General features: G+C 30.6%; 3 protein-coding genes across 3 annotated transcripts; 2 read left to right on the top strand and 1 right to left on the bottom strand.

Moving 5' to 3' along the window:
- Positions 1-692: 692 nt before the first annotated feature.
- On the top strand, positions 693-4,900 carry LOC100798191 (DCN1-like protein 5). Its single transcript, XM_003542566.5, has 9 exons — positions 693-945; positions 1,622-1,706; positions 2,116-2,190; positions 2,272-2,308; positions 3,408-3,491; positions 3,617-3,677; positions 3,791-3,897; positions 4,326-4,391; positions 4,581-4,900. The coding sequence occupies exons 1-9, from the start codon at positions 876-878 to the stop codon at positions 4,680-4,682; spliced, it is 687 nt and encodes a 228-aa protein (XP_003542614.1). The 5' UTR covers positions 693-875; the 3' UTR covers positions 4,683-4,900.
- A 903-nt stretch (positions 4,901-5,803) lies between these two features.
- LOC100796220 (nod factor hydrolase protein 1) lies at positions 5,804-8,241 on the bottom strand. Its single transcript, XM_003541421.5, has 2 exons — positions 7,021-8,241; positions 5,804-6,211 (listed from the first exon to the last, which is right to left on the bottom strand). Exons 1-2 carry the CDS (start codon positions 8,108-8,110, stop codon positions 6,162-6,164), a joined length of 1,140 nt encoding a protein of 379 aa, XP_003541469.2. The 5' UTR covers positions 8,111-8,241; the 3' UTR covers positions 5,804-6,161.
- Positions 8,242-19,148: 10,907 nt separating this feature from the next.
- On the top strand, positions 19,149-23,313 carry LOC100797661 (uncharacterized). Its single transcript, NM_001255836.2, is given in 9 exon segments — positions 19,149-19,242; positions 19,362-19,412; positions 20,245-20,266; positions 20,624-20,738; positions 21,122-21,157; positions 21,653-21,778; positions 22,187-22,293; positions 22,390-22,464; positions 22,741-23,313. Coding segments are annotated over 9 exon segments (948 nt in total). The 5' UTR covers positions 19,149-19,200; the 3' UTR covers positions 23,115-23,313.
- The last annotated feature ends 638 nt before the right edge of the window (positions 23,314-23,951 follow it).

Genomic DNA, 23,951 nt, shown 5'->3' with positions numbered 1-23,951 from the left:
ACTAAAATTATACAATTTAAACAAAATACATAATAACATACATTTGAAATCAATTTAAGAATTATACTAATCAAAAACGTTAGCTTTGCAACAAAAAAATGAAAACTTTAACATTATAACCCAATAAGTGTTTTTCATCCTAAAATTTTATATCCTTATATATTAACATAAAAAAAAAAAGACATTGGAAAAAGATAATGAGATGGTGATATTTGTTAGAAAAGTGACGGCTAAAATTTTTCATCCTAATTTTTGCATGTAATGAATTGGCATTTAAAGAAAAAATTAAAAGTGATAGCTAAATTATAAAAAATGAAATTAATTAGATGATAATATAAACCTGTTTAAACATTAAACTCCAATAAACATTGACATATTTTACATTATTAGTAAATAAATATTAAACTCCAATAAAAATAGACAAATGATAGTAGATAAATTGACTGTTTTTTCCATATTTATTGTAATTATAAAATTGGTAAGAAATTGTTTAAAGCGGAATAGAAAGAAGTAAAGTGAATTAAAAAAATAGTATGAAAAATTCTACTTAATTATCCTCTAATTTATTTTTACTTATATTAATATAAAGCAGGTAAAGATAAACCTTGAATATTTTGTTGGTGAATCGTTTAATTGAATGATTTCTAATTAAATTTACAGTTGTAAGATAATTAAAAGAAAAAGAAAGATTGATGGCAGCAGCACTATTTCCAAAGCTATAAAACCTCGGTTAAACCTTGCATCGGTGAAGGGTTGCTCTTCTTCCTCATCCTCTTCCTCTGTGAATAGGGTTTCTGCTTTCTTTAACAATTTCAGAAGGCTTTCGAATCGATTCGATTGGGTCTCTCAAAGATTTGATTTCACAGTTTGCGAAGATGCCTCGTCCCAAAAGAAAAGCGGCCCCACCAATCACTTCCTCTGATGTTGATTCTTCTCTTCGCACCGGTAGTTCAATTTCTCGTTTCCGATTGGTTCCCGCCCGCGAAAATCGAATCTCAATATTCAGTAAAAAGAATGATGAATCTTCAAAATTTTAATCAATTTTTTTTTATTTGAAATTCGGAGCGATGAGTTTTCCTGTGTTGAAGTGCCCAAGTTGGCGAATTTCGATCTTGCTCGATCAAGGTTAAATCTTTATAATTGGGTTGTGTTTTCCAGTGGTCGAGTTGCGGATATTCGTATTAAACGCGTTAAAATTCAAAGCGTGAGCACGAAGGGTTTTATTTGCCGTCAGTTTCTTTTTTAACAGTTAATTAGGAGGGAAAGGGTGGTGGTTGTGTTAGGTGTCTATCTTGTTTTTGGGCTGCTTCCCATCAATTACCCATTTACCCTGAATAGATATTATTTGGCTATTTATGAATCATTCACATGTGAAGTGATTGTCTTATGCAAAATGTAGTGTGAATTGTGATATTCCCAGGCAATTTTGTTATAGGAATGTCCAATTATGATCTATATTATTTGCAGTGTGCATTTTAATTTGAATATTTTTAGTGTGTATCTAGCTAGCTTCTGTTTTCTGATAACAGATAACTGCAAGCACATAACTTGGATGATAACTTGTTTCTTTCATTTGCTGAGTTCTTGATAGTAATTATTTCATTTCATGTTTTCATTTCAGAACCAAAGAAATCAACCACGAAGCAATTTGATCGAATAGATAAACTATTTGAGTCATATGCAAATAAGTCATTGGGTTTGATTGAGTAAGTATGTGCATTTTGAAATCATTATGACATGCTTTATTGTTGTTTGATCTGGTTTAATTAAGAATTTATTATGCTTAAGTTAGATTCAATTATTTAATGGGAACTTTGCTTATGTTTCAGTAACACACATAGGTTTATTATCCTTTTTCTTGATGAACTTTTTTATATATAAGGAATTAAAAATTGTTCAGGTCTAGTTATATTTTATATAAAATTAGTTTACAAATTAGGCAGTAGGCACATGATCTACTATATTATGGAAAGGTCTTCAGATAACTGTACAGGGATACATGTTGAGGTCCAATGTTTTTCCTCCTTTATGTTTTAAGTATGTTTTGTGTCCCTATCCATTAAAGTTTATGTGACTCTTGATGAAATTCTCTATACTTTTTGTTTGGTTGGTCAGCCCAGACGGGATTGAAGCACTTTGTAAAGATGTGCATGTGGACCATACAGATGTTAGAATGCTCATACTTGCTTGGTAAGTAATGGACTAGATTAATTTTTCCTTTGCCTCTATCTAACTGGTCTTTTAACCTCTATAAATGTATGATCTTACCAGGAAATTGAAAGCTGAAAAACAAGGTTATTTTTCCAAGGTTGGTAGGTAGTATTGCTTTACAATCTTTTTTTAGTTACACACTGTTGAAATTAGTGAGATAGACAAACATGCATGCCTTATTAATTTCCCAGTCTATTCTATGGATACACTCTTAGACATGATCATGGATTTGTGCTCTTGTGGGAACCCTTCGTCTAATACTTATGTGTTATGTGCTATGTTTCGTTGTATATACTTGCATTTATCCTTTCTCTGACTCTAAGTCTATATATATTTGTGAGCCCACAATGATGAAGGTTCAACCTCTCATGTTGAGAAAAAAGGAACCTCTCACTAAAAGACAATTTTCATTTGTTTATTTAATTTGTGTGTTACTATTAATGGAATAAATACAACTGAAATAGATAAGTTGGCACTGTAAATTTCAAACATGCTCTGATGCTGGTCTTCATCTTTTCAAAATCAGTGCACAATATGAGTAGGAAGTGATAAAAAGATTTTTTGGAATCAAGTTCTGCTTACTTTCTTTAGGATAAGATTTGGCTTCGTTATATTGTGCTTTTGGTGTTTCAAGTTTTTTTTTTTTTTTTTTGAGATATTTAAGTTGCCCTGAGGTTGACATTTTTTGGTGCCTTTTTTTGTTGGCCTGGTGAAAGATTGAACCTCCAGCAACATCATCACATCCAAAATCTTCAAGACTTGGGCCCAAGCCAATTGGGATTATGAGCTCGTAGGCATAGACTTCTCTGATCTATCCTTTATAATATTGATTACTGAAAAACTGAATTCTCTCCAGTAAATAGAATTTTCTTTTATACTAATAATTGGCTTGATCATGGACTGAGATATATATCCTTCGTATTTGATCAAATTTGAGGGTCATTCTGAATATAGTTAAATAATTTTTTCATTTTTTAAATGTTGAAAATCCTGTCATATTTGGTAATGTTGTGTGTCTGAGAGAGAGAGAGAGACTGCTTGATTCCATGCTAAGGTTGTCAAACCAAAATCCTCTTATACTGGTGACTGGTGATATACCACTCTTGTCATCATGTGTTGAGATAGCTTGAATTTCTTCATAATGTTAGTTTTTGGACATGTCATCATCATCATCAGTTTTTTTGTATTCTTAATAGGATGAGTGGCAAAAAGGGCTCAAATGTTTAGGGGCTGACACTCTCCCAAAATTAAGAAAGGCTATTAATGGACTGAAGAAAGAGGTATTTTATTTTTGTTATAAGTTACTGAATAAAGTTTTGTTGCACTCTTATTGAGATTAACCAGTAACTATGGTTGTTCTTCAAGAAATTTTTTGGTGTATTTATTTCCCGGGTGTCTTGGTTAGGTGACAGTACCAGAGTGCTTTGAGGATTTTTATTCTTATGCATTTCAATACTGTTTAACAGGTAAAATCTGTATTGTTTGGTTTTGATTTCACTTACAATTTATATTTGTTTACATTGCTGCTTTCCTGTTCTTTGTATATCTCTCTGGGTAACTAACAGAATAATTTTTTCAGAAGAAAAGCAAAGGAGTGTAGATATTGAGACCATCTGTGAGCTGTTGAATGTCGTTCTTAGATCTGAATTTCCTACTCAAGTCAACTTATTAACTGAGTATCTAAAGGTGGGTAGGTTTTTATATAGTAAATAAATAAATAATAATCTTTGTGCTTAAACATTTTGAGTTGCATGTAATGATTTGATATTGTGATTTTCAGTGATGTCCATTGTCCAGCAAATATGCTGGATTGTGAAGAATGTCAATATGTTATTTTCTTGTATTCCATTTTTGTTCCACAATAAAAGTATAGCTATTTGCTTATATAAAGTTTTGTTTTCTTGTGTTTTAATGATCTAAAAGTTATGTACATTCTTGAAATATTTTCCCATGGAAGGTCTATAATACGAAATCAAACCATGGCGATTTCCCTTGATTATTAGCAAGTATGATGCACATTAAAGTTGTTTTGTTTAGGGGGAAGATGTTCAGAAGACTTTTAATGCCCATACACGTTAAATTATTTTCTGACGGTTGAAATACTTATTTGGCAGATCCAAAACGACTACAGGGCACTAAACATAGATCACTGGAGAAATTTTTATCGGTTTTTTAAGGAGGTAATGCTGTTTTTATTTTTTCTTACGTTGCCTTTGGATTTTATATTATATACATTTTTCACTTCTGGTTGAGTTTACTATCTGATTGTGAGGTTAATTTGAGTAATGGTAATCGGTGGAAGTTGGTGTGCTTCATTTTTAAAAGTTGCCCAAGCAGAAAAAAAATGTCTGACGTTTTTTTGCTTCCAGGTAAGCCTTACTGATCTTCGAAGTTATGATTCTAGTCAGGCATGGCCAGTGATCCTCGACAATTTTGTTGACTGGTTAAAAGAAAAAGAAGAGAAAATATAGTTCTCACATTTCTCAAGTTTAAGTTCAATTTTAATCTGCCAACTCCGAATGAGAAAACTGTTTGAAGCGGATATACAATTGTATATTGCTGATCCGAGTAATCATTCGCAGTTTTTTTTGCAGAAAATTGTTATGATTAAATCACATGTAACAACAACTTCATACAGTTTCAACTGTCAGCTATATTCCTTTCTCCTGTCCTGGAGATATTGTTTTAAGCTATTCTTTATTCTTACTGCTCGTTTTTTAACATGTTTTCCTGAATCTTTTTTTCCGTTTAACGATATTCTTAACTAGAATTAAAAGTTCGAATCTGGATGTGGGTGAGTAATCAATCAATAAAGTCTTTCATCATGTCCAATGACTAAGGGTTCACTTTTTGGACGATTCTGGGTGAAAAAAAAACTAGTTCGTAAGTGTAGTACTGCTATTTGGAATAATTGTTACTTTGACAAGTTTATGCATGCAGTGGACACCATGATTTAGAGAATGATTAATATTATGTGTCTTTAAGAAACTAATGGATTAAATATTACAGTTGGTGCAAAGAGAAGGTTAGAAAAAAGAACAATAAGTATTATTGTCCATAAGAATGAAAAAAATGTGGTGGATGCAAAAGGGTTTTTTGAGGATAAAGTTTTGGTTTTAAAACCAATGGTTGTATCGGAGAGTAGTAGACCAATTGTAAGGTGCTTATGCACCATTGGTAGGATTAAAACACTTTAGAAAAACAATTTGGAAAGATTTGGTAGGGTTGATTCAAGGCTTTCTACAAGAGGAAAACATTATCATACGTAGGGATTTAAAAGGAAATGTTGATAGGTAAAATAATAAATAAAAGCTTAAGATGGTTTTGATTTTGGAGAATTAAACGAGGAAGGATTCTTAATTATTAATTTCTCTTATGACTTTCAAGATTATGAATATGAAGCGCGATGAAAATTTGATCACTTAAAAGGTTTCAATTTGATTTCTTTTTTGAAAGAGGCGTTAATAAAAGAAAAAAAAAATATGATGTAATAATCAAATGTCACATAAGATGAGTTGTGTCAGCGTCGAGAACTTACCATTCAAAGCATTAAATTGAAAGATAGGACTAAGTTTTCTGATTTGTGAGAATAGAGAGACTAAATGTTTTTACTTTTAATAAAAAGCCTAAAATTATTTATTAAAAAAAATAAGGAGATCGTGCATTTTAACCTTTATTATAGGTTTTCGACATTGACAATACTTATAACTCTCAATCCACTAAATTGAGAAACTGTTACGCAAAAGGAGGGGATTTTTCTCCCCTTTCATATTATGTTCTACTTGGGATCTACGTGAAAAATAATTCATTTTCTGAATGAAGGCATTGCCATCTACACTTGTGCATTGCATATTCAATAAACTCAATTACTTGATGTTGAAATAGAAATCAAATCTTCCCTGCGTGATGAAAAAAAAATAGCACAGACATGAAGTGATGAAAGTCAACTTTCAGTTCATTCCTCCGGTCTCTTCAATGCAAAGCATCCAGGCATTCAGAGCTGCATTTTGTCAATCATAATGGCATTGGTTAGTTTGGTGTTATAGAATTTATCTTCATCATCTAAAAAAATAAGAAATTTATCTTGAACCAAGTAAAACAAAAGTTTTTACATTTTTTTTCAATATAAGTTTTTACATTATTATCTGTTGTACATTATATATAGTAAAATTGTTGATTTTAAATATAATCACTTTAAAAGATATATGTAGGATAATTTCTAATTAATTAACAGTATAGAAATGTTTAAATTGATGAGGTACGAAAATTGAAGTCTATAAAATATATGTAACACATTTTATGTGTAATTTTTTTTATAACAATACTTTTGTCGGAATTGTAAACCATATCACACACCCAAGTTCATCTTTCAACGCAGTAGGATAATTACAGAATATTTTTTTGATATAATTACAGTAATCTAATTTGCGGTACGTGCTTTTAAAATTATTCGTTCCAAAACACATTCTACTGATAATAAATTCTACACAAATTATCCTCACAATAGTCAAATTAGTGTCTAAAAAAATATAATTTTATTAATTAACTCATGTCATAAATTTTAAAAACCATTTTTTATGCGTATTTTAAAAATCAGTATATTGACAAAATATACTATTGAACATTAATTGTAACGATTAAATGTACATTTAAAAGCTACAAATACAAATTGTATCGTTGAAACTAATGACATGGAGAGGATATCTTTCAAGAACTAGATAATTTAAAATTTAGGAAATAATTATTTATTTTTTAATTTTAAAAAAATAAAAAAATAAAAGAATTATTTTTCTTAAAAGTTTCCTGTACCTTGTGTTGAGATTTTCCAATCGCTAGTGTCGAGGCCAGCAGCCCAAAAGAAATAGCCATGAAGAGAAAGAGCTTGAGCAAATCCAACCTTAACCGCCACCGTTTTCGGGTCATCGTACCCGACCCAGTAACTCCCACTATACGAATAAACCGACGCCGTTTCCTTGTCACACACAACATTTGCACCCGTTTCGTTGTTAAACTCCAACACTTGAAATAAGGCCATTGCACCATTCGACCCAGGACCCGGTCCACTAGCTGGAGCCCCGATTCCATGCACATTCGGTTCAAGTAACTGCCACGTCCTCCCATATAGCGGCAAACCCATCACCACCTTCTTCGGAATAACCCCTCCCCGGATCCACGACCCTAACCCGTAACTCACACTAGCATTATTTTTCGGGTCAAAAAGCCCAGCAGGAGGCCCAGTATGGTTACTCCACGGCCCATTAAGATCGTAGCTCATAACGTTGACCCAATCTAAATTCTCGTTAATCGAATCCACCGGGTACCTCAACGACGTCGTTTCGGATAAGAAGTAATCGACGGAGAAGTACACTGCGGCAGTGAGAAGAAGCGGTTCCCGGCCGGTGGCGGCGGCCTCGGCGGAGACTGCGGCGCGCCACTCTTTGAACAGCAGGCCGAGGTCGTTCATCTCGTTCACGGTTCGAGGGAACTCCCAATCTAGGTCAATGCCGTTGAACCCGAAGGTGCGTGCGACGGTGATGGTGGAGTTGATGAAGGTGGCGCGGGCAGCGGCGTTGGCGGCGATGAGAGAGAAGAGCGTGGAGTTGGAGTTGGCGCCGCCGATGGAGATGAGGGTGGCGACGTTGGAGCGAAGGGTGTTGGTGAATGTTGCAAGGTTCGTGCCTGTGGAGTTTGAAACGACGTCGAGTTCGTAGGTGACATTATTGGGCGCAAGGAATGCGTAGTAGACGTGGGTGAAGAGTGATGTGTTTATGGCTGAAGGAGGGAAAAGTGGTTGTTCGAGCCAGTATATAGCTTTTATGTCATTTGTGGAAGTTGTGGCGGTTATTCCCACAAAGAAAATTGCTAAAAAGAGGAAACGTAGCATGCTGAGGCTTGCCATGAAGAAACTTTGGTTTTGGACTTTGCTTCTAGGCTTGGGTGGATGGAACGCGTATAAATAGGAGTATAATAAATATATTTAGTCGAAAAGTTTTCTTCTTTTTATTCCAATAATTTTTTTATGCTGAAAAATTTATGTAAGTTGTGAATTGGGATGGTAAAAAGATTAAATGAACGCTTAAAGAGATATCAACATCTTTACTGGATCAATCTTTTTTTTTTTTTTAATATTGAATACAGCACACTCTTGATGATGCTCCAATTCTAAGTATAAAACATATCGTTGCCGATTAGGTTGAGTATTCCTATTACTATTGTGCAATATTCCCAGGTGGAGGATGACATGTCAGTGTCTATTAAAAGCTGTCATTGTGATCTTTGATTATTAATTGGTTGCTTTGGTTCGTGCATTTATATTTGGAAATTAGTAATGCAATTGGTTTAGGAAAGTTTGAGGCTCTTCATGAGATTGTAACATGGCCGTCCATGGTCGTCCTTAATGTAAGGTATACGGACAGAATGTTTATGGATTCTCTGGCCGTCGAACCAAGTACATAAACGTGTTTCTATACTCAATGCTTCAATATCTCGCTAGCTTCATTTTGTTTCTGAAGTCAAATGGTTGAAAACTTGATTTATATAATAGGTTTTCGAGAAAAGAATAACTCGTGCTTCATTCTGATGATCAAGAACTCAACAATATTATAAAGCTTTGTCAAACTCGTACTGCGTGGTTATTTTATGCCGATTACTTTATTTTAGGAAAGGATGTACGATTTTCTTCCACCTCCTAAACTTTATATACGTATATGTACCCAAAAAAATAAGATGTAAAAAAAAAAACTATATATACACGTATTTTTCAGACAATCTTGTTCGGTGAGTATTCATAACATGATGATATTAATTAGCTCACAAAGATTTGTTTTTCATGCACAAGTCGAATGAAAACTTTACTTAAGAATAATTAAGTATCTATCACTTGATTCAACCACTCATTAATAAATGTATAAGTGTATAACATATATATATTTGAGATTATTTTTCTCGCTTGACATCCTTAAAAAAGTAGAAGTATAAAAAAACCCTATGAAATTTACATATCTCATTTTCTCTCCAAGAAAGAAAAAGAGAGTGTAAAGCATATGAAATGATAAAAAATTAAGTATCATTCCCATGATAAAAAAAATAAAACAAAAAGTATTTAATTTTATTTATATCCTATTGTAATATAAATAATTAATTATAATAAATTTAATAGAAATATACTATCAATATAAAAGTTTTTATACTATTAATCAATAATATTTTTAATATGACTTTTAAATAATCACTATAAAAATCAATAAAATTCATTTATAATAATTTGTAATTGAAAAATAATGTCAAAAGCTTTACTCTATGAGTGCATATATTATTTATTCGTGAAAGAAACTCTTATTTATTATCTTAATCTGCGATTTTGCTCGTACTTTCTAATACTCAAGGAGGTAAATGAATAATTGAGATTTGAGAATTATAGTATATATGAACTATAACGAGAGGCCATAAGTCAGCAAGCAATTCCTAAATTAAATTAGTCCTACAATACATATATATAGCATGATACATGCATGTAATCTGGCGGATAGCCGGATAAAATGAAAAGATGTTTTTTTAAGAAGAAAATACAAAACATTTCTTCGCTAGCTGGATTACAACGTGCCTTGAGATTGACCATTTGCTAAAGTCAGCTTGTCTATTGAATTTTCTTAGCTGATCATGTAGTTGTTTCAAGCTATGACTTCAAAATGAAGTAAGAGAGAGAAGTCATACACTTTAAGGTCATGTTTATTTATCTATTTAATGTGCATTTCAAAGCTTCCAAATTGATAAGTATCAATTTATTGTCATTAGATTAATTAAGTTGTGAAGGATAATCAACTTTATCGATGACTAATATTTACTTAAGAATCAACACATCTATAATGAAATCTTTTGCTCTAATCATATTTTTTTCTTAATATCTAAAGGTGGGCTAAAACATGTTTTTAACTTTATATTGAACGGAACATAAAAACGTGTATTAAATACATATTTGAAATAAAATCATTAAGTCATGTTACATTTAGACAAAAGTAATAAGTGTTGCTTTTGCATCATTCTTCTAGTGGGACATGATTTTATTGCCTTGATGTAGATTTAAAATATTTTTAAATGTCATAAATTCTTTTTTAATATACAATGATCATAATGATATTTAAACTTATAATCTTATGTATATTATTCCCAACTTTCCACCACTAGACCAATCCTATCCTAATGGGTTTTTACATGTCATAAATTCAATTTACAAGTTTCAGAGTTCACAATGACGAGTGAATGTATGTTTATATTAGATTTAATAAACTTAATTTTTTTTAAGAATACAAATTTTTCTTGATACTTTGGATATAAAATCTATTAGATATGTTGTTTTAATATTTTCTGATATGTAATCACTTAACAATGTCAACCAAATCAAAATCCCCTTTATCATTCTTCATTTTCTCATATCTTTGATAAACATTATATATGATATCTCTTTTCTGCCTGCTAAGAATTGATGCTCGATTTTCAAATAATGAAAGATACTCCTCATGACTTAGCTTACCATCACTAGATTGCACCGCTTGCATACCCCATTTATGCGGGACATGATTTCAATGAACACTCTGGAGGAATCAAGCTTCTTAGTCTATTTTGTATTAAAACGGGGCCAATACAGTGAATCAAACCTGTCATAGCCTTATAGGTCACCTCTTTCATCTTGATGAAATGTTTCCAGAGCAACAGATCTTACACCAATATGACCATCAGAAGACAAGGCGTCACTGAATCTCTCAGAAATAAGAGATCCCCTCAGTCCCAACTAGCATCATTACAAACTTCCGAAATGTTATCACAAGGGGATATAAGTCTATAGGAAGATTCGTGAAAGAGTCTCGTATATTCTTAAATTGTATCGATGTATCAACATTAACAATATCTTCCTCGGTATAGAACGGCTTTCAACAGAAATATTGCCACCACATATGGATCTGTATGCATCACAAGGTCTAATAATGTTAAATACCAAACAAACCATGCACGAAAACTTTGAAATAAATGAAATTTAAGCAAGTGCAATTAAAACCCTGATAATAGTATTAACTTTAGAAACAAGAGAATATGTATCAAAGAAATCTACACCTTCTATTTATTTACAATCAATCACAATAAGTCTTGCCTTAAATTTTCTATAAATCCATCAGTTCTTAATTTTTTTCAGAAAATCCACTTGCAACCTATACTTTTACAACCAGGGGGAAGATCAGTAACAAATCAAGTTTTATTAATTTTAAAAAAAAAAAACTCATTTCATCATTAATAGCTTCTTTTCAAAAAGGTGTATCAATAGATCTCATGGCGTCACCATAAGTTTTAGGATCATCTTCAAGTAGAAAAGAGCAAAATTTAAAACTAAAATCCTTAACTTTTTTAGATCTTTTACTCCTCCTAGGTTCAAAAACAATATCCTTATTAGCATTACTACAAGATGATAAATTAGAACAAGAAGTATCACAAACAGATTTAGACAATTTATTTTTCAAAGGAAAAATATTTTCAAAGAAAGTGACATATATAGATTCCATAATAGTACCATTAAAAATTTCAAACACTTCTGAATTAACAACCAAAAATCTATAAGTAGTATTATGCAAAGAATATCCAACAAAAACACAATCAACAGTTTTTGGTCTAATTTTCCTTTTCTTATTAACAGAGATGTTAACCATTGCTAGACACCCTCACACTTTTAAGATATTTCATATTTAGTTCTCTTTTTCTCCGTAGCTAATAAGGGATTTTCCAAAAAATTTATAAGGTACCTTATTAAGAATACAATTCACCATATCAAGCAAGATACAATTCTTTCTTTCCGCAATACCATTAGATTGAGTAGCATAAAGAAGTGTCACTTCATGAATAATACCATGCATTTCACAAAAATTACTCATGTCTAAAGATGTGTATTCTCTATCTCTATCGAAACATAAAATTTTAATTTTTCTTTTTAATTGATTTTCTACTTTTGTTTTATATACTTTGAACTTATCAAACAACACACTTTTATGATTAACTAAATACACATAACAATATTTAGAGAAATCATCAATGAAAGTAATAAAATATCTCTTACCACCACGTGTTAACACATCATTACTATCGCATACATCACTATGAACCAATTCAAGCAAGTTAGTTTCTCTTTCAATACATGTAGTAAAACTCTTAATTTCTAGGTTGCTTTGCTTGAATACATGTTTCACATTTTTGTTTTAAATCAATGGAAGCTTTAGGAATAAGATTAAGAGACATCATTCTTTTGATAGAATTCAAATTCACATGTCCAAGCCTAGCATGCCACATATTAGAACATTCAACATTTGCAACAAAAGAAGAAATGTTGGATATTTTATTAATAGAAAGAGACATAAGACTTAACTTAAACAAACCATCACAAATTTTATAAATAATAGAATATATATGATGACAATTCTATTAAAATCGTCTTAAAAATGAATGTCCAAAGACAATTTTGTTAAAACTGTCTTAAAAATCAAGTATTCAAAGACAGAATTCTCAAGAAAAGAAAATCATCTTTGAAATTAGTGTGATCCTCGCGCACCCTAAAGCATTATCTTATTCTGATGATGCTCAGTCTTCTCACCAATGTTCACATACTTCTCCTTCACACACACACACACCCACCCCCACACCCACCCCCACACTCACTCACTCACTCACTTCACTTCTTTGTTACCCAAAAGTTCTTCTCTTAACATCGTGGAGCTCTTAAATTTTTTGCCCCCAAATTAAATAAATTTTTCTTTTTTATTATAGTTTAAAGCCTAAACTCAAAGATGACTATTTTCATTACTACCATTTTGCCCAGAACTCAAGAGTTTGTCGGAATGATAATTATTAATTATGTTGGTGGATGACTCAACACTTTAACTTAATGCAAGAAAGTGTGGATGAAATCAAAAGAATCTTTTTTAAAATAACATTCTAAGATATTTATTTACCTAAAAACCATCTTACAATGATAGTCTTTCTTAAAATGTTGCCTGCAAAATTGTCTTTGAATTTCCAAAATAATTGTCATTGAATGCATGTTTTCTGATAGTGGTTGCATGTTATCATTTTCTTTATAAAAGTTATTATCATATTTAACTATCCACCTTTCTTTCTCAAATTAATTTATGTGTAAAACTAAAATTTCATATATATGATGTGCATCCTTTCAAACAATATAATATGACATGCATACAATACATTTGTGTTTATATGTTTCCTTTTCTCTTTAAAGGTCCTATGTTTTCCTTTATCACTTTGTTATTTCTATTTTATTCATTCGTTGTGACTTCCATGTATAATATTTTTAAATCTTACAATGTTTTGATTATAATTGTGGATTAAAAATTACAGACTTTTGTATGATTTAAAAATTATAAAATTAAATTACAACATTTTAAGTACCACACAGATGTCTTATACTTTTCATTACGTACTTTAATAGATAAAGAGTAAAATTATAATTTCTAATTAAAATTAATAATTAATACTTTCATTCAAAAAAACAAAACAAAAATTTACTTCTAAAATATCGTTAAGTGAAGCCACTCCCTTTTAACAACTCAATGTAGGGATGTAAATGGAGGGATTTATTTGATTTTATTCGTTATAGTGATAAATAAAAAAATAGCTCCAATAAAAAAGAGTAGCATACCATGATATGAGACTATTCAAAAATCATCAACTAAAGATTTAAGGAATCGAAGCCCACATATGATTCTCTCCTCTTCTTTATTTTTAATATTTTGATGCATAAATGAGTAGCTAGCCCAGGAAACCCGGCCCCAACGAAACCATATATATCCATATAACTTTGCTTAGAATTTGTAAAAGAAAAAGCCTCGCATCCATAATTCTCGTCGTCCTAAAACCTCATAGATTCTGCTCCTATATATCTTTCAAAAATCCAAATGCCCGTATACTACAGTACCCACACTTTCCCACAAACACTTACATTTTTAACTACCACAACAACTATTTGAAATGATAGATAAATATTATTCCCACCCAAAATGGCCGGACACTATTTCTTTTGTCAACGGATTCTTGTTTCTTTTCTTTCTTTTTCACTTAGTCCAATTGGTGTCTTCTGAAAAAGAATATTTACAAAAGACATTCCATATATACTCAAGTAAGGATTTTACCTTGAAAAATTAATACGAGTAATAAATGTCTAAGGATTAGATAACCTAATCTTATGATTACTCATAAGCATAATTGTTTTGTCTCTATAGGAGGGCGGATCCAATAAGTACTTGGTTGCCCTAACCAAATACCTATCTAGTATAAATACGGAATAACAAAAATAGATATTTATATGATATTTATATATATTTTTAATTTTATTTTATTGATGAAAATATATTTAGAAGTTTTTATAATTAATTTTAAAATCTTGTAATATTTTAGTTTTAATTGTTATTTTTTTTCATACATGTATTTAACTATTAATCTTACACTACTATAGAAGGAGTAGTCATAAAAGGGTAACCCTAGAGCTATATGGTAATCACGGGGAGTCCTAGTTGAATCCACTTCATGACCCCTTGGTCTCCACTGAATTGGCCTTGTGGGTTTTATAAAGGTGCAGGTGGTTGTGTCATAAGCTTGGTCTCCACAGAAAAGGTCATAGGCCATGAGTTGACCTAGTCTAAATTGTCAACGATTTCTTGCACACGGTAGTATTCCAATACTGACATATCTGGTCAGAACCAGACACTGCTACAGATAGCAGCAATGCAGGGTTTTTTTTTGGACGGTGTGAAGGTTGAGAACAAGGGTGCATTGGAAGAGGAAATGGTGACTTGGTTGGTGTTGGTTTCTAGGTCTGAAATGCGCAAAATAGGTGGGATCAACGTCTGAAACCGCACGGCCACCATCAGGGTGCCAATATCCTCCATTCACTATAGTTTGTGTAGAGGAGAAACCTAGTTGGAGCACCATCAAGGTGGATAATTTCAATCTTGTAAGAAATCAATTTTTTTTATTAATTTTGATTTCCTTATATGGATAATTTCAATCTTGAGACATAAATGTATTGATTTAAATTTGTATCTCAACCGAACTAGTATGAAGAATGCAATAATAATATCTGTCATCAAAATCTTAAAAAAATTATGTTTCTTTGCCATGTATTATTCAAGCCTAATTTTGGATTCTCAAATTTTATATTATATATTCATACATACATAAGATACTTGCATAAAAGAGGAGAAATTAAACATTAGAACAAAATTTCAAAAAATTAAGAATTGATTTAAACAATTTTCAATTTTTAAGATTTCAATAATAAAAAATTAAACATTATTTCAAATTTTGAAAATTGTTTAAATCGATCTAAATTTTTTGAAATTTTGTTCTAATGTTCAATTTCTCCTCCTTTTATGCAAGCATTTTATGTTTGAATCTATAATATAAAAATTGAGAACCCAGACTTAGGTTTGGATAAAGCATGATGAAAAAGCATAGTTTTTCAAGATTTGGATGACAGATATTATCATTTCTTGCTTCATAGTAGCTCGTTTTAGATAAAAATTAAATTCAAATTTAAATCAATATATTTATGTCTCAATATTGAAATTATCCATATAAGGAAATAAACAATCAAAATTAATAAAAAAAATAATTTCTTACAAGATTGAAACTATCCATTTTAAATTGTATTAAAAGAATTTTAATTAACTTACAGTTTAATCACCACATGTTTTACAATATTCAAATTATCCATTAAATTTTTATTAACATAATTTATAAGATTGAAATTAAAATTAACGTCAATCAGCATTAAAAATATTTTAATTTAAATTTTAGTGCTGATTTTTTATTTTAAAATCCTTTTTTTACTTCTTCTCTATAAATTATGAAAATGAAAAATATATTCAGATAATGATCATTTTACTACTTCCTTGCATGTCATTTTCCATTTTCCTGTGGATTCTGGTGTGTTTTTCGATTTGTTTCTACTTTTATTTAATATTATCTATAAGTCATTCTTTTATTTTTATTTTTATTTTATTTGACATTTTTAATCAGCTCTTCTACTTTTGTTTTGTTTATGTATTTGCTTAAGGATCACAATTTTGGCTAGAGATTAAGGCTAGAGATATGAAACCAATGCACCATATTTACATTACCAAACAACATATTAGTATTAGGTTCACGTTTTCTCTCTTATTGTTTTTATTTTGTTGACATTTTTAATCATTTCTTCTACTCTTGTTCTGTTTATGGGTTTGTTTAAGGATCATGATTTTGGCCAGAGATCAAGGGCAGAGATATGAAACCAATGCGCTACATTAACATCACAAAACAACATATTAGTATTCACTATAATTATTGCATATGATAAATATTTGACAATAAATAAAATAAAATATTAACAATATTTAGCTATCATATATTTATTGTATAGAAATTTTCTCTATTAAATATATTTATTCTTTTCAAATTTTTATTACCGTTAAAGTTTATTAACTAGATATGTGCATGTGCTTGAGAATTCAGATCCGAGCAATACTAATATTTTAAGGACACACATTGTAATTCTAATCGAATTACGAGATTGTTTTCATTTCAAGAAAATGAAGATAAATATATAACTCAAAATTTCAAACAAGACAACTCCCATAAAAACATGCATTTAAGTTAATGTGATAGAATTTATCATTTTTTTAAGAAAGTATTATAAATTTATATCATTATTAAATTAAAAATTCCTGTTACTAATCAATGTTAATTTAAATAATTGAAAATTCACCTCATATCACTAATAAATGGATGTTGCCCATTGATCCTTTTATTAAATTAAATGCTGCTGATAATTAGATCTCAACCATTGGACATATGGGTGTGAGGGGTGTAACCATAGATGCAGTAGGTTGGTGTCTATAGATCAAACGGAACAAAACTACAATTATTTATTTATATTATAATATTTAAGTTACATATAATGATATAATATTTATATTTTATTCATTTTAATATTTTTATTTCTTTATTTTGATAATAGAAACTACAATAACAATACCGACTATAAATATATTTATCAATAAATTATATGTTAATATAAGACATCATACTATCAATATTCACTCTAAATATCGATACTATTAATTAAATATTTATTATAAAAAGGATTATATTACAAGGGACAATCATCTAATTGATAAATATATTCGTAAAAAAAAAATTATATTATCCGTGCATGATATTGATAAAATTTATTAATATTCACTTAACATATATTTATAGGTATGAGTGGGCATAAAATGTATTTTCATCTAACAAGAATAATCAGAAAAAATAGCACGGATATCAAATCATATTTATAAAAGTCATTGATATTTAGTGGAATATTCATATTTAAGAATTATCATCTAAATTATCAATTTATATATACATTTAAAAATACAAAAATATCAATATAGTTTTAAAATAAAAATAAAAATTATTATTCCTTTTAGGTTAAATTGTCCTTATAATTTCATGGTTCTCACATTTTTTGTTCCTATAGTTTAAAAGTAGTTTTTTTAGTCCATCTAGTTTACATTTTAATTCTCTTTTAGTTCGTAATTTTTTTATTTTAATTATTTTTAGTTCTTATAACTTGAAAGTAGTTTTTTTTAGTTTTTATACTTTATATTTTAATTCCCTTTTAGTTCTTTTCATCAAAATATGAGTAATATTATCAATTTCAATTAACTACAAAAATATTAACAAGAAATTTGTAAAAAATTTTAACTAGCTAATTATTTTTATATTTTTTTAGTAAGAACTAAAAAGTAATTAAAATACAAATTATAGGGACTAATAATATCACTTTTAAATTAAAAAAAACTAAAAGAGAATTAAAATACAAACTATAAAAACTAAAAAAAAAACTTTTAAACTATAGAGATTAAAAAAATAAATTTTAAATTATAGAAATTAAAAAGATAACAATCATAAAAGACCAAATTAGTCATCTACTTTCCTTTTATATATAAAAAAACATCACCCTTCTTAATTTCATTAACGTTAGTGAAATTTATAGTCCTTTTTATATAATAAATATTAAAGTAAATATATTTAAAATTTACATATTAATAAAAGATATATTTATTTTAAAATAATTTAATATTATATATTAATTAAAATAAAAAATAATAAAAGGCTAACTCTTCATGTCTACATAATGCTAGTAATTCCAAAAAATTTCTCTTCCTAAAAGGCTGTCCCTCTCCATGTTATAAAAATTAAAAAGATAACAATGATGAAACTATAAAGACCAAATTAATCATCTACTTTCCTTTTATATATAAAAAAACATCACCCTTCTTAATTTCATTAACGTTAGTGAAATTTATAGTTCTTTTTTTATAATAAATATTAAAGTAAATATATTTAAAATTTACATATTAATAAAAGATATATTTACTTTAAAATAATTTAATATTATATATTAATTAAAATAAAAAATAATAAAAGGCTAACTCTTCATGTCTACGTAATGCTAGTAATTCTAAAAAGTTTCTCTTCCTAAAAGGCTGTCCCTGTCCATGTTATAGAAATTATAAAAATTAAAAAGATAACAATCATGAAATTATAAAGACCAAATTAGTTATCTACTTTTCTTTTATATATAAAAAACATCACCCTTCTTAATTTCAACGTTACTAAAATTTATAGTCCTTTTTTTATGATAAATATTAAAGTAAATATATTTAAAATTTACATATTAATAAAAGATATATTTACTTTAAAATAATTTATTATTATATATTAATTAAAATAAAAAATAATAAAAGGCTAACTCTTCATGTCTACATAATGATGCTAGTAATTTAAAAAGTTTCTCTTCCTAAAAGGCTGTCCCTGTCCATGTTGAGCGCGTTTGTTCACGCGCCTTCAATTTGTTCTTCCAACACCCTCAGTCATTGTGTGAGTCCGAAGCTCAACCTCTCTCGCTCTTCAATGGCCGTATCCTCTATTCGAATCGCCGTCGTCGGTGATGTGGTAAAGTATCCTCTTCCCACTGTCGTTACAGTTCCAATTTTCCTAACACAACTTTCACTTAACATGTTTTCTAATTTTGGAACGATTCCAATTACCTGATTTTGGGGGGTTTTCTGAAGCATGATTGCTGGAACCTTGAACAAGATTCGAAAGCACTTGAGCTCTTGCAGGTACTTTTGCTCCATTCTGCCTATTTTCACTTTTGTTCCCTGTTGATGAAAAAGGCTTATGCATGTATTGATTGATTATATTCCGCTGCCAACCCACGTGCCTTTTGATTCAATCCTCGGTGCGGTAGGGTTGTGTTGTGCGGTCTATGTTCCCTTTCATATTCCCTAACCCCTAAATGCCTTGACTAAAAGTGTGATAATTATAATACATGATAGGTTTATAGATCAAATAATAATTTTGGTTACCCCACCAAAGGGGGGAAAAACTGAGGCTGTTAGTTTTCATATGCCACAGGGTGTTAGAAAACCTTGCCTTGTTGTGAAATACAAATTTCATTTCAAGTACTACAGAGGAAAATGATTGTCACTTATATGTTATTATTATTTTGAATTAAACAATGCAGGGATTCTTACTTCCAAACCCCTTAAACACCAATACTTAATAGTAGTGATTGCTTTTGGTGAACTTAAGGTTCAATGTTCCTCATTTATATTCCTCCCAGATTCCTCTAAATTTCCATACTAGATTATATTGCTTTCACCCTTAATTTTCAATTTCAAAAAATTTCCTGCTCCAATTTTACCTGTCCCTGACAAAGTAATACTTCATGTAATCATTTGTGATAGAGAAACCAACAGTGATTGGAGTTGTGTCATTTGTGTATAAATGTCCAAATTGATTTTGTCATGTATGGTTTTATGTAGTGAGTTTCCATTTTGTTAATTTATATTGTCAGGTCTTTTTCTTTAATTTATACTGTATGAACTAATTTAACAAGCATGCATATGTATATCTGATCTATCAATCTAATTTAGACCTATATTACTGCAGCCAGATTTGGTGCTGTTTACAGGCAAGTTTCATTGTTACTGATCAACCTATCACATTACGGTGATTAATCTTAAATGCATTTAAGTGCCTTTGCTTTCTCATTGCCTATTTTAATTGGTATGGAAATAGCTGGTGTACACCTATGAAAAATCAGTGTCCATGTTGAAAATTGAATGCCATGGCATTGATCTGTTTATGATTTGCATTAATAGCCAGAGACCTGAACAAATCAGCATGTCAGTGTGCGCCAAGTTTATGCCCTGTTAATTTATTTTTGTTTTATAACTGTTATGATTTATTATGATTAATTTGTTATATGATTTATCTCTTTATTGTTGTTTCCTTCCTTTTTCAATTGTCATGTATTCAATTTTGTTAGGTGATTTTGGTGAAGAAAATCTTGAAGTCATTAAGAGTGTTGTGAATCTTGAATTTGCTAAAGCAGTTATATTGGGAAACCACGATGCCTGGTTTACTAAACAGTTTTCTGGAAGGTGAAGTTTACATGTTTGTCCTGGAATCATCCTGTGTTTGTGTGTGGTTTCATATACTTTTTTGGGAAAGGCTCACATTGTTAGATTCTTCCACGAGACTTAATAAGATTTCCTTTAAAAAAAGATACAATGCTAGGACAGTAAACTTACAATGTATGTGTACAATACATCTTTCATGTTCCACCACCCCCATAAAAACATGCACAATGCGCGCACACACACACACAAAGACAATCCCATCTGTTTAATCTTTTTGTGAGTACAAGTTTTATAGTATGTCAAATGTATAATTTGTTTGAAGTTTATTATCTGCCCAGTAGGTGCTAGTTGCAAATGCTGATTTCTATTCCAATTGTAAACTAACACTTTGATTCAAATATTAGCAAGGAGAAGGATAAAGTTCAGCTTCAGCTAGAATGGTAAGCTTATTATCTATAAGGATTCAATTTATTCTGGGATAATTTTCTCTAATCTTCATCAATGTGACTTTGTGCATTGCAAATTATTTTTAAATTTGAATGTATTCTTGGCAAAAACAAATTTTATGTTTATGTTGCTGATATGTTTATATAATGCTATGAGTGAAGTATTTCATTCATGAGTTTATCAAAATAAAATGAACTATTTTTCAATTTTCATTGTCCATTAAAGGTTTAAATTTTGAAAATGATTTTCAAATATCTATGATGACTTTTTCATTGTACCATAAACTTGTGAAGTGTAGAGAAGTTACCAATTACTGATGAAGAAAGTTAACTACTTAAAAGTGTAAATTGACACATTTCTCAGCTTTGTTTTTTCCCCCAATCCCAGTCATGGCCAATTTCCTTATGAGTTCACTTATAATGCTTTTATTATTTATGGAGATTCTTAGAAAATTTGTTGATAAATGAATCCATCAATGTGAATCTCAGCCTTGGTAAGGAGCACGTGGCTTATCAACGTTCAGACTTCCCTCAGATAAAAGTAAGCGTTGTTGGTGGACGACCATTTTCTATTGGGGGTAAACCAATGTTTCGGAAAAAGCTTCTTTTGGCAAGGTGTGCAGTGTAATGAAGTAATCATAGACAATTTGACTCTCAAAAATGTATTTAATGTTTCAACTTTCCACCTTAGCTTCTAATACCTACAAAAAAGCGTTAAGTTCACCAATCACACCACTTTGCTCTATTATGTGATCACTTTGAAAGAATATTGTACAATTTTCCAACAGTTAGTTAGTTATAGTGTTATCTTTTTATGCTCTTAATGTATTTCTCGTGTCCAATCTTATCTTGCCTCATTTAATTATCCATTATTGTGACAACACTAAGCCACAGTAAAAGTAGAGTTAGACTTAGATAGTCTTTTATGACTGTCAAGGAGATTATATTATGTGGTGTTTTACTATTCCTATAATTGCCATTGTAGCTCAAAATCAATTTTATCAATTTTGAGCATTGTCGTAGATACGGAGTCAAAGACATGGATGAGAGTGCTAAGAGAATCCAGAAAGCTGCTCTTGGAACACCAGAGGACCATTTTCTTATATTACTTGCACATAATGGACCCACAGGTGAAACGCAGCATTTCAATTTTAATATCAGCTCTGGTGGTGCTAGTCTGTCACATCTGGTACAAAGCATGATATTTGAATTTTAACTTTGTCTAGGCCTTGGTTCTGATTCAAATGATATATGTGGAAAGGATTGGGAATTTGAGGGTGATGGTGATCATGGTGACCCAGGTAATATATACTATTGTGGTTTTGGCTCTCAAAAATCATGTCAAATGCCAAGGCTGTACTCTTATTTCCCATATTAATGCTAAATAATTGTTTCTTTCATTTCCAATGCTTGTGTATAATCTTCCCACATCAAATTATAGTAGTGATTCTGCAGCCCTTGTTCAGTTTTGGTGGATCTGTACCTTAAGATACGAATTGCCAAGAGTGATGGAGATAATGAAAACAGAAAAATGGGATACCAATTTTTTAACCTAGTCTAATATGATTATATGACAGATCTAGCACAAGCAATATCCTTGCTAAAGGAGAACAATCAGATATCCATTCCATTGGTTGTGTTCGGTCACATGCACAAAGAGCTGGCATATGGCAATGGCTTTAGGAAAATGATTGTGGTTGGCGCTGATAACACCATATACTTGAATGGGGCAATTGTTCCAAGGGTCAAAAGGTTGGGTGGTGATGAAGACAAGAAAAGCTTAGATGATGAAAGTGCCCTTGCCTCACCAGAGGCCAAAGGTACAAGAAGAGCCTTTACTTTAGTTGAGATTTCGGAAGGAAGAGTTGCCAAGATTGCAGAAAGTTGGGTCTCGGTTGTCGAAGATAGGACCACATTAGAAGAAGAGCACATACTATTTGAGAGCAGCTAGGATCCTCATCCTCCACATATAGGTTCCTGCTTCAGTCACATGGATTTTAATGCGCATAGATAAATGCAGCCAGGGGTGAATTATGTCTCGATACTCATGAATACATCGTATTTAATGTTAGTAACTACTGTATAGACTTGATAAATGGTACATGCTCTGATACCAATTCCCCCTTATCTAGGTGGTGATTTATTGCTTGTACCGCTCCTCCATTCTATGTGGCAATTCAAATGTGCAGGGTTCGTGTCATTATTTTCTTTCTAGCATAGAGGACACCTATTTCTTTTGCTTGTCCTTGCACAGTTGGATAGATGTTGAATGATGTAGGTGGGTCTATTGGATTACCCAGGCTGTTCCATTTTGCCGTCATGGTGCCTATTCTTTTTAACCTGGCACTGTCTGCATGTGGTGCCATTTTATTGTCCAAAATTTACTCTCTTTTGCAAGCACTGTACAGGGATTCTGCAGCTGATAGGTTTGGAGTAGATCATTTTCACGTTTGCTTTTTTTTTTTTTCTGGACCCAGTGACAATTGCAGTGCTTTGGCAGATAGCTGTGATCCCATTTGGTCATGAAATGCCTCCCATGATTTTTGGCTCCAAGGTAAAGGATAAAGAGGCTGTGATACTGAAGGTTGACCAAACTTTTAATGATTTGATGCTGGCTGTTTCCTCTCTCTCTCTCTTTTTTTTTTTTATAAGTTATGAAAAAAGTTTCACTCACATGAAAGAAATGACCCATTTCCTAGAATTCCTCGATTAACCATGCAATTGGTGAATGACATATTACACGAATACCATTTACTATCATATTATATAGATTCCTTTCTGTTGCCAT

This window comes from Glycine max, chromosome 13, assembly GCF_000004515.6.
Source record: "Glycine max cultivar Williams 82 chromosome 13, Glycine_max_v4.0, whole genome shotgun sequence".
Classification (NCBI taxonomy): Eukaryota; Viridiplantae; Streptophyta; class Magnoliopsida; order Fabales; family Fabaceae; genus Glycine; species Glycine max.
The sequence above is the reverse complement of the archived record's forward strand: the minus strand, read 5'-3'. Positions and strand labels throughout refer to the sequence as shown.

Bases quoted from the DNA above. Each gene is read 5' to 3' on its own strand.
- LOC100798191 (XM_003542566.5), top strand. From the start codon at position 876: ATGCCTCGTCCCAAAAGAAAAGCGGCCCCACCAATCACTTCCTCTGAT. The intron at 3,492-3,616 runs GTATTTTATTTT...TGTCTTGGTTAG, and splicing joins TTAATGGACTGAAGAAAGAG to GTGACAGTACCAGAGTGCTT. The intron at 4,392-4,580 runs GTAATGCTGTTT...TTTTGCTTCCAG, and splicing joins TTTATCGGTTTTTTAAGGAG to GTAAGCCTTACTGATCTTCG.
- LOC100796220 (XM_003541421.5), bottom strand. From the start codon at position 8,110: ATGGCAAGCCTCAGCATGCTACGTTTCCTCTTTTTAGCAATTTTCTTT. The intron at 6,212-7,020 runs GTACAGGAAACT...GACAAAATGCAG, and splicing joins TTGGAAAATCTCAACACAAG to CTCTGAATGCCTGGATGCTT.